The sequence below is a fragment of the Antrostomus carolinensis genome, unplaced genomic scaffold (genome assembly GCF_000700745.2).
Source record: "Antrostomus carolinensis isolate BGI_N321 unplaced genomic scaffold, ASM70074v2 scaffold44263, whole genome shotgun sequence".
Taxonomy (NCBI): domain Eukaryota; kingdom Metazoa; phylum Chordata; class Aves; order Caprimulgiformes; family Caprimulgidae; genus Antrostomus; species Antrostomus carolinensis.
In genome coordinates, this window is record NW_010303933.1 from 1,251 (window position 1) to 9,985 (window position 8,735).

The window sequence follows — 8,735 nt, forward strand, 5'->3', positions numbered from 1 at the left end:
ACCAAAGAGCTGGCATGGCCCCAGTGCAGGCAGCGTGGCTAGGGTGCTGGTTTAGGCTGGTGCAAGGAGTTATTTTCAGGGGCAACATGCTCCTAACTGCAGCTTCACTGACAGAAAAACAGCAAACCTAGCAGTGCTGTCACAGAAAGCAGTTGGTCATTGCCCTTTGTTTCTTTCAGCTTCTGACTTAACATTTCAGTAGTGCCCAGGCCTGCTACTGGTCTGTGTCGTGTGGCTGGAGCTTTGGCACTCAGCAGTGGTGAGAAATGGCAGGAGCCTTGGCCATGCTGTCAGCTGGAGTTGATGGAGTGCTGTAGGTTGTGTTGGCAGGGAGAGCCTAGCTCTGGTCTGGAGTTCAGCCCCAGCCCTTGTATGCACTAGGTGGTTAACCAAACAGCAGCCACATCTTGAGGTGAATGTGATGGAGAGTAATTATGGGATGAGAGGATGTCCCTGCCCCTATCTCTGGCTCCAGGAGGCATTGGAAGTGATGTCCTTAAAGCATGTGCATGCTCTGGCTGAACTACACACCAACTCGCATCATCTTTATTAACACTGGCACTCAAATTTAAAGCAACAGTGCACACAGACTTGTAAAAAGCTTGCTGCAAAAGCACAAGCCACATCTTAGATCTAAAAATGTCCCATGCAAGGAATAGCAGAGAATGCCCAGGCCCTGGAGAGCCACTGCCGTGTGCCCCTGGGGGCAGAGGGATAGCTACACAAGGTGAGAAGGCTCCTCCTTGTCAGCTGGGTTAGCTGAGGAAGCTGAAAGCAGTGTGCTGGCTCCCAGGTTAGTTCCAGTTAGTGGCAGGTGGAGGAGTCCCCTCATCCCTAGTGCCATGTGTCCATCCTGCCATGCCTGGCTGGTGAGGTGGAGGCTGAAGAGCAGGAGGACCTGGCTGTCAGTGGAACTTGTACTTCCTGGCTGGTTTGAGGCTGATGTAGGTTCTCTTCATCTCCTCGCTCTCGGGCTTCTTGATGTCTTTGTACCTCTCTCCCTTTGTACTCACCACCTGGTTGTCAATATAGCGGATCAACTTCTTGGGAGCCTGGAGAGGAAAGACATTAACATCAAGTGGATGGACAGCCATGCTGCTAGGGAAAGGGAAGGGAGAAGCAGAGCTGTGCTCTGGGGAGACAGTGCAGGAAGACTGGGGAGGGCTGCTTTACCCCTCCTTTGTGTTGGGAATCTTGGCCAAAACTGCGAAGGAAGCTGTCTGGTGCCAGGGAGCAGGAGCCATGCTAGTCAGGAATGGCAGGAACTGACAGGCCCTGCAGCACCTTAGCTAAGCTAATCTTCCCTCTGCTGACTAGCAGGTTCTGTGAATGGTCCTGCCTTTGGCCTGCCCCTTTGCTTTTTGGACTTGCAGCCTGATTTTTAAACCTTGTAGCCAAAGGACATTCAAACTGCTGCTGAGCTGGGACTGCTCTTCTTACCTCTTTGGGTGGAGCTGGCCGATGTGTTTTCTCATCATCTGCACTATCCACCATCATGTATCTGGAACACAAGAAGCACTGAGTGAACACTGTGACATGCATTGCCTGAGGCTATTCACAGCCTGGGTCCTTTCTCCTGGCTGGTTTGTGGCTGTGCAGTGTGTCCTGCTTGCCTAGACTGCAGCTAGGAGCACTTAATGTTCTCCCCTGGATGAAACGGGCAAGAAGTGTGTCATCCTTCTGGTGAGAATCCAGCAGGATTCTCCTGGAGTACCATCCTTGTCTGTACGTGAAGGGTATTGAAAACTCAGGCTGTTGATAATGCCAGTAGCTCCTGCAAAACCAAGAGGTGCCGAAGTCTGGTGTGCTCTGCCATTAGGGCAGCTTTGCTTATTCTTAGCCTGAGTGATGGGAGCCAAGGGAGACAGAGGTGAGATTACAGGACCAAGCTGGCTGCTTCTGCCCTGAAAAGATGGTGTTCCTTTCACACTCCACCTACTACTACTTGACTATGAAACAGGTCTGTGCTGGAAGCAACTTCATAAAAGTATCACTTCATTCCCTGTGTGACTGAAACATTGGGGCCCAAGTATTTGCTTGCTGTACTGCTGAGTTACTACTCTTGAGACTTTGGTGCTGGTTTAGTAGGCAGACAGCAAAGCTGACCATGACTTCTTCCTTAGTAGTTTGTATAGTTGCTCCTGTGTGTCTTCAGCTATGGTGATCTGCTCTCTGTACCTGTGCTTGAGTGATGTTTAAAGTACAGGATGTTGCCAAAATGTCATTAAAGTGAAATTCCCAGAAACATAACGAGCAGCTGGTGCTTTTTTGTTCCCTTGCATGTGACTCTGAAACAAGCCTGCACAGGAGACAGGCAAGGACAGGGGTTGCTAATGCTGCCTGGATGCCATTCTGCTTTGCTTTATCTTCCCTAGCTCATTGGCTGTTTATTCTGTCACTGAGGAGGATGTAAAGTGGTAGAAAAGATGTGGCTGGATAGACACATGGAATCTGCATGCCTGCAGAAGGATACTTGTGAAAGATGAGATCTTAAAGCAGATTGATGAAATGATAGTGTGTGTTCTCCTACTGAGAATTAAATGCTTTTGGAAATGAATAAAGGTAAACCAAGCTAAAGCCATTTTCGTTCCTAAGAAGTCCATAGGGGGACTTCAGAGAGGTTTCTTTAAAGGCATTGAATTCACACCTTCAGCAACTGAGATTTAACTTTCCCAGTGTTGCTGTACAGGCAGTTGCTTAAAGATATCTTTAACCTCGTTTGGATGGTCTCCAAGGATGGAGGTATGAATGAGCTGCTGTAGTTCTACAAGTCACCATGTGTTACCTGAGCTGCAGCATGATGTTTGTGCCTTGAACCTTTAACTGGGACCTCAGCTGACAGTACTGTGACTCACACTATACCTGTAGGAGGCTGAAACCTCACACACAGACAGTACTGTAACCCAGCTGGGGCAGGTAACCTGTTTCTGTGCCAGAGCTCTAAAAGAAACCCAAACCTCTTTTTTCCCCACCTGATGATTATATTTGTGCTTGGATGTGTTCAGCTATACCCAAATGAGCTTTACAGCATCCTTTCTAAGTCTCATACACCCCTAGACCACATTGTCATTCTGACCTTCCCCAAACTGCCACCTTTTCCTTTACTGGGAGCAAAATAAGGGGTTTTTTTTTGCTGCTGGGTACTTACTTCTGTAGGATAACCTGTTTTAGTTCCTCGTGGTTGGGCGCTCTGCGGGGCCGTGCCAGTTCCTGTGAGGAGACAAGGCGGGTGCGTGAGTAGCACAACACATGGGGCGTGCAGCTTCCCCCGCGCTAGCTCAGCAAGCCCAGCTGCTGGTGCAGCACTCCAGCCCCTGTGGGAAGGGGGGTACCAGCCACAGCTCTGCTGGGGTGCTGCCTTGGCTGTGGGCACAGCCTGTACTCGGCCAAGGGACGGAGAAGGGGTGTTGCTCTAGGTGATCCCTGCTGCTCATTGTGCGGAAAGCTCTTGTGTGCAGCAGACAGCTGGGACACCTGTGTGTCCCTGAGCTCTGCCCTGCTCCTTGGCCTGCTGCCACCCAGCTCAGAGTACAGTACCTTCACACTTGCACCTGCTGGGCCAATTTCCACCTTCTCCTCCACAATTAACTGCACTGCCTCCTCCAAGTTCCCCAGGGCCATGGCAAGTGCCTTCTCTGCCTGGCTCACGCTACAGGCTGGGAACATCTCCAGTAGCAGCTCCACCCCATCCTTCAAGTCATCGCCTTCCTAGTTGGAGCAAGAGACAGAGGTAAGTTGGAGATGTAGTTGGGGGGTGGGGGGGGCTATTAAAAGGGGCCTTTCTGGTTTTGCATTAAGTCAGGAAATTCAGCTTGCCTTAGCTGAAGGCTCGCTCTCCTTGCAAGCATGATTACATCCTGTTCCTGAAGCTAACAAGGGATTGTATCTTTGCAAGGACAAAGCATCACTCTTCCTTCATCTCCTCCCCCTGTATTTCAACTTTCTTTAAATAGGGCTGCTGTGAACTGGCTCATCTGTGCAACCATGCTATGCATCTCCTTAGGAGTGAGCTTTCTGGACACTGTGGTGAGAATGCTTGAACTCCCCCCCCACCTTGTGAAGTTATATATGCTTTGATTAGAAAGGGAAGGGACTGCTAAAAAGTGACCTGTGGCTACAGTGCAGCAACAGCATTTGGTAGAAGGCTGTGGACACAGAATGACTGAGATGCAGAGCAGGAAGAGATCAGTACTGGAGAAACAGCAAGCAGAATGTTGGGGAAGGAGGTGGGGAGTGAAGTTTGGCAGCTGCTGCCAATGCCTGTAGCATGGGTCATGCTGGATGGTGCTGCAGGACCAGCACTGCTGGGCCGACGACTCAGTGCTGTATAGCTCAGCAAGTGCGCAGCACAGGTCATTGAGGGTGGGACCAGCGTCTTCGGGACTGACACCCACGCACAACTGCTTACTGTGCAGATACTGCATGATAGTTGGGGAGAGAATGGTGACCCAGCTCAAACTGTGAAGTGAGGCTAGGGAAATAGGGTGAAGCGGGCTGGAGCCTGGCTGGTGCTGCAGAGGCATCCCTACGGTGCTGCTGTGGGATCTCCAAGAGCACTGGGACAGGCTCTTTCAACCATAGCTCTGGCTCATCCTTTCCAACCCATTCTGGCTGGAAAGGATGAGCCAGAATGATGGCTCACACTTCTGTCAGCCCATAATTTTCTTTTTCCACTTACTGACACAGCCTTGCTCAGGCCATACAATGGAGATCACAGACACCAATGATGCTGTGTCACAGCGTATGCAGTGGTTCCTTTCAGAGACAGAAAATGCCCTCAGGTGGTGCTGGTAGCCTCTTTCTGGGTGACTGTCCCCAGTGCTCCTGCTCCTCTGTGGGGTGCTCATACCTGGGCCCTGGCTCCGTCTGTTGGAGTGCACAGCCTCTCCCCGTTGCAGGCTGCGGCTCCAGGCTCCTGGCCCTTGGTCAGGTCTTCAGAGGGTGCTTCACTCCCACTTTCCACAGCCTTTTGGCCACATTTTTCTTAAAAGACACAGGGGATATCTCCTGAGGAACAGCCCCACAAAGGCTAAAGCTCCGTGCTTTCTGTTGGCATTAGATTGCTAGTGCACTGCGTACCAAAGCAAATACCTTCTTAAGTGACAAGACTGGGAAGCACTACTGTTCCTCTTGCCCTCAGCAGGGACAGCTGCAGCTCTGCTCACACTGGCCTGCAAGAAGCCAGTGCTAGCACACGCTGGAGTGCCCGAATGCTGCCTTCCCAGGCCCTACCAGGTGTGGGCTGCTTGCAAATTCAATTCTGTCCTTGGCCCTCTAGTGCTTTGGCTGTGGATACTTATAGTATTTTTGTTACGTTTCTAAGAATTCCCTGGTGTTGCTCTAACTTTGAACTAAGGTGTGGGTTTGATTTTAAATTTGGGAATACACACTGGTAGTTTCCAGGCTGTATGTGAGCCAGCACAACCTGTGATCAGGTTACTCTAATGCATCTCTCATTTACAGACTCTTTCTGTGTCACTGTCAGAAGAATCATTTCACCTCTGTTCTGTCCTCTCTAAAACTGGGATCGTGCTGTTGTTCCACATTGCCTACATCAGGATCCTCAAAGGATAGGATTCAGAGGACCAGAGGAGAGCAGTAGCTTTTGCCAAGTTCAAGAAAGCAGCAAGTAGGATAAAAGACAGGACTCTGTTCTACACTGTGTAGCCTTCTGGCAAGACAACAGTGATGTTGCTAGATAAGCAAAACCCGGACTGGTGTGTCCTGAAAGGTTTAATATCCAGGCACTTCACCTGTTTGTTCTTTAGTGGGAAGTACCTTTGGGACTGCTTAATACAGCAGTGCAGCTGATCTGGGAATGCTGAAGTTAGAAAGGCCCATTGGGATAGCGTTGTCTTCTGCAGTCCTGCATAGTGCAGGCCAAAGCACATCACTGCTAATTTCGCATCTGTGCCAGGGTTCACAGGTGAATGGGAAGTGAGCCTTGAGGATGCTCAGAGTCTAGAAGCAATATACATAATCAGCTGGATTCTCTATTTGATGATGCACCTGACACAGGCTGCCTATTGGTATTGTCCCTTAGGCAGATGGCTATGAGAGGCAGGCAAAAATCCCCACTTATAGAAAGAATTTCAGTAGAATTTCAACAAGCAGCCCTAGTGCTTCTATTTCTTCCTTATTACTCTGGATTTGATCTCAACAGAGGCGTTTGTAGATCTGATCAAGTGTTTTAAACCCCAGTATGTCCTGGACAGTATTCCATATGACTCAAGCCTCTCGTGTTGATATCACAAACCTTGACTGAACACTAAAAAAAAAAAAAAAAATTTTCAACCAATTCAGGCCACTCTATGAGATCTTAACTGTGGCAAACAAGATTATATTTTATCCCGTGACATTGCTCAACTCCAAAGAGTAAGACTGAAAATAGGTGCAGAATATACTTTCTTGTGCTGAAATTGTGTAACTCACCTTTGTTGCGAGCTTCACCAAGCCTTTCTGAGAGGGAGAACATCATTTCACAAACATCCTCACTGCAAGAGACAGAAGCTGTATAATTAGTGCGAGGAATAAAAACCTTAGCCTATCCTACTTGGCTACCTCTCTACAGAAAGATGAGGCTTGCTGGGAAGCCCAATAAAATAAACTGGTACTTCAGATCACCAAGGACATACTTGCAAGCTATGCTGGGATTGGCATTTGTGACTTCAGGAAAAGCCTGACTTAATGATAACGGCACGGGTTTAGTACTAATACAACCTCAACTGGATATAACAAAAGAATTTAGCTACTGAGGGGCTTGGGTCCAGGCCCCCAGTGCATGGCATGCACATACAAAGCAGTAACATTCACATACCTCTGGATTTCTGCAAAACCAGGAATATATGCCTCCATCATTTCCACAAAGGTGTCCATGTCAAAGGTCTCCTCAGAGGACTCTGGTGAGCCCAGCTCTTCCAGGACACCCGTGATATAAGAGAAGAAAACATCATCCATCCCACTGGAGACAAAGAGAACACAGGACATGGAAGCAGGGTCAACAGGCCCATTTTTTCTCTCTCTTTTCCTCCATCTCCATTCCCCCTAAGCTTACATCTTTCTGATAGAGCAGCAGAAGGACTTGTGTGGACTCTATCTTATCTTATGGGCAGATCTCACCAGTAAAGCCAGGTAGTAGGTGGTCAGTGGTTGAGTGAGAAGCATTTACGGATAAAATACTGCATGTCATCCTCCTTCCTGGGCAGCACTGAGTGAAAGCCTCAGCATGGGCTCAGAGGCTGTGCTCCTGTAGGTACTTCAGATGAGCTAACCAAAATATTCCAAGTGCTCAAACTCTGACTTTTTCCATGCTAATTGTTGTTTAAGGTGAGGCCATTGTATTCTGTCAAGTTGCAATTTCTGTAAGATGCAGTGCTCTCTGCTTGCTGCTCTCCACACTTGTGTCACTGCTGCCACTGGTTGCAAAACCAGCTGCTGTGTTCCAGCCTCAAGGTGCTGGTATCTCTGCATGCAGGCAGAGTTCAAAATAGGGAGAGCCCTGACACAGCGTTATGCTGTTCAGAGAGCCCTTTGGGAGCACTGTGGAATGAAGGGAATCTCATATTCTGATGTGTATTAGTGGACAGGAAATTAATCATCTTGGTCGTCAAAGAAATGACATTGCTAGATTGCAATGCTAAACGGTGGTTGTTCAAGCATTCACACCGGAGCCTCTGCAAATTACCTGCTTCCTGGATCTGACTTAAGGAAAAGCATCACAAAGTACAGGAAAGCTACAGAGTTCAGTATAACGTAGAGAGGGACAATTAATGCAGAGTTCAAGCTAGAACAATGATACTGGATCTTCCCATCTCAACATACCTGAGGTCTGCCGCAGGGATGTGGGACTGGATGAAGCATGTCAGTGCGTCTCGAATTATTCTTTCAAGCTCCATGTCTCTCTAAACCTTTTTCTCTAAAAAAAGAGTAGGAAAAAGAAAGCTCCATGTAATGACAAAGGCAAGAAGCAGATCAAAATATCAACAAGATCAAAAGGTAGGCATGGTATAGCAAGTGTGCTCTTCCCATCAGAACAATTCGCAAACTCCTCCAATATGTCTTGTCACCCCTGGGTAACAGCAGGGCAAAGATATCCACCAAAAGCAGCAGTGTGAGGATCCACTGGAAATACCAGCCCAAAGCAGACCAATGTCTTGGGCCTCTCCTGCTCGTGTTGATGCTGGCAGTATGCAGCTCTACTGTACATTTTAAATGTCCCCTCCAGAAAGCAAAGCTGGAAATGCAGATGTGTCCAGCTGCAGGACCTCAGAGACTCCTCCTGAGCTGGAACTCTGTGCTGCCTGGCAAGCAAGCAGTGGGTAATGGGTTTGCATGCTCAGTGCAGAAAGGGGTGGACCTTCCAGCTAAGAGCATTTGCAGTGATACTTGGACTCAGGAACGAGTGGGAGGAAGGGTAATGTCTCCTAAGGAAAGGACAACCTAGAGCGTATTTTACAGGGAAATACCAAGCAGGGCACAGACAACTAGTCTGCCAGCCAAAATATCAAAGGTCTCCAGGTCAGGCACGGACTACCAGTGGAATCCTGCCCAAACAGGACCCTGTTGTTGTGCTCAGTAAATGAGCCATTCTGCAGTTGATGCAGCTGCAACAAGGGGCCCTTGATAACCCAAAACTCAGGGGAGTTGTAAGAATCACAGAGCTCCTACAGAAGCAGTGCCAGAGCAAGGCTGCCCACAGCCCTCCTTCAGCTACCAGTACTGGGCCTGGACTGAAC

General features: G+C 48.8%; 1 protein-coding gene across 2 annotated transcripts; it reads right to left on the reverse strand.

Annotated features, from left to right (window-relative positions):
- Positions 1 to 519: 519 nt before the first annotated feature.
- On the reverse strand, positions 520 to 7,915 carry CUEDC2 (CUE domain containing 2). 2 transcript variants are annotated; one of them, XM_010164276.2, is made up of 9 exons: positions 7,822 to 7,915; positions 6,818 to 6,961; positions 6,433 to 6,494; positions 4,850 to 4,983; positions 3,519 to 3,708; positions 3,316 to 3,376; positions 3,149 to 3,217; positions 1,441 to 1,501; positions 527 to 1,052 (listed from the first exon to the last, which is right to left on the reverse strand). In XM_010164276.2, the coding sequence occupies exons 1-9, from the start codon at positions 7,893 to 7,895 to the stop codon at positions 906 to 908; spliced, it is 942 nt and encodes a 313-aa protein (XP_010162578.1). In that variant the 5' UTR covers positions 7,896 to 7,915; the 3' UTR covers positions 527 to 905. The 2 variants fall into 2 exon arrangements, with proteins under 2 accessions (XP_010162579.1, XP_010162578.1); XM_010164277.1 differs by lacking the exon at positions 3,316 to 3,376 and having other exon boundaries at positions 520 to 1,052; positions 3,149 to 3,210; positions 3,538 to 3,708.
- Positions 7,916 to 8,735: the final 820 nt, after the last annotated feature.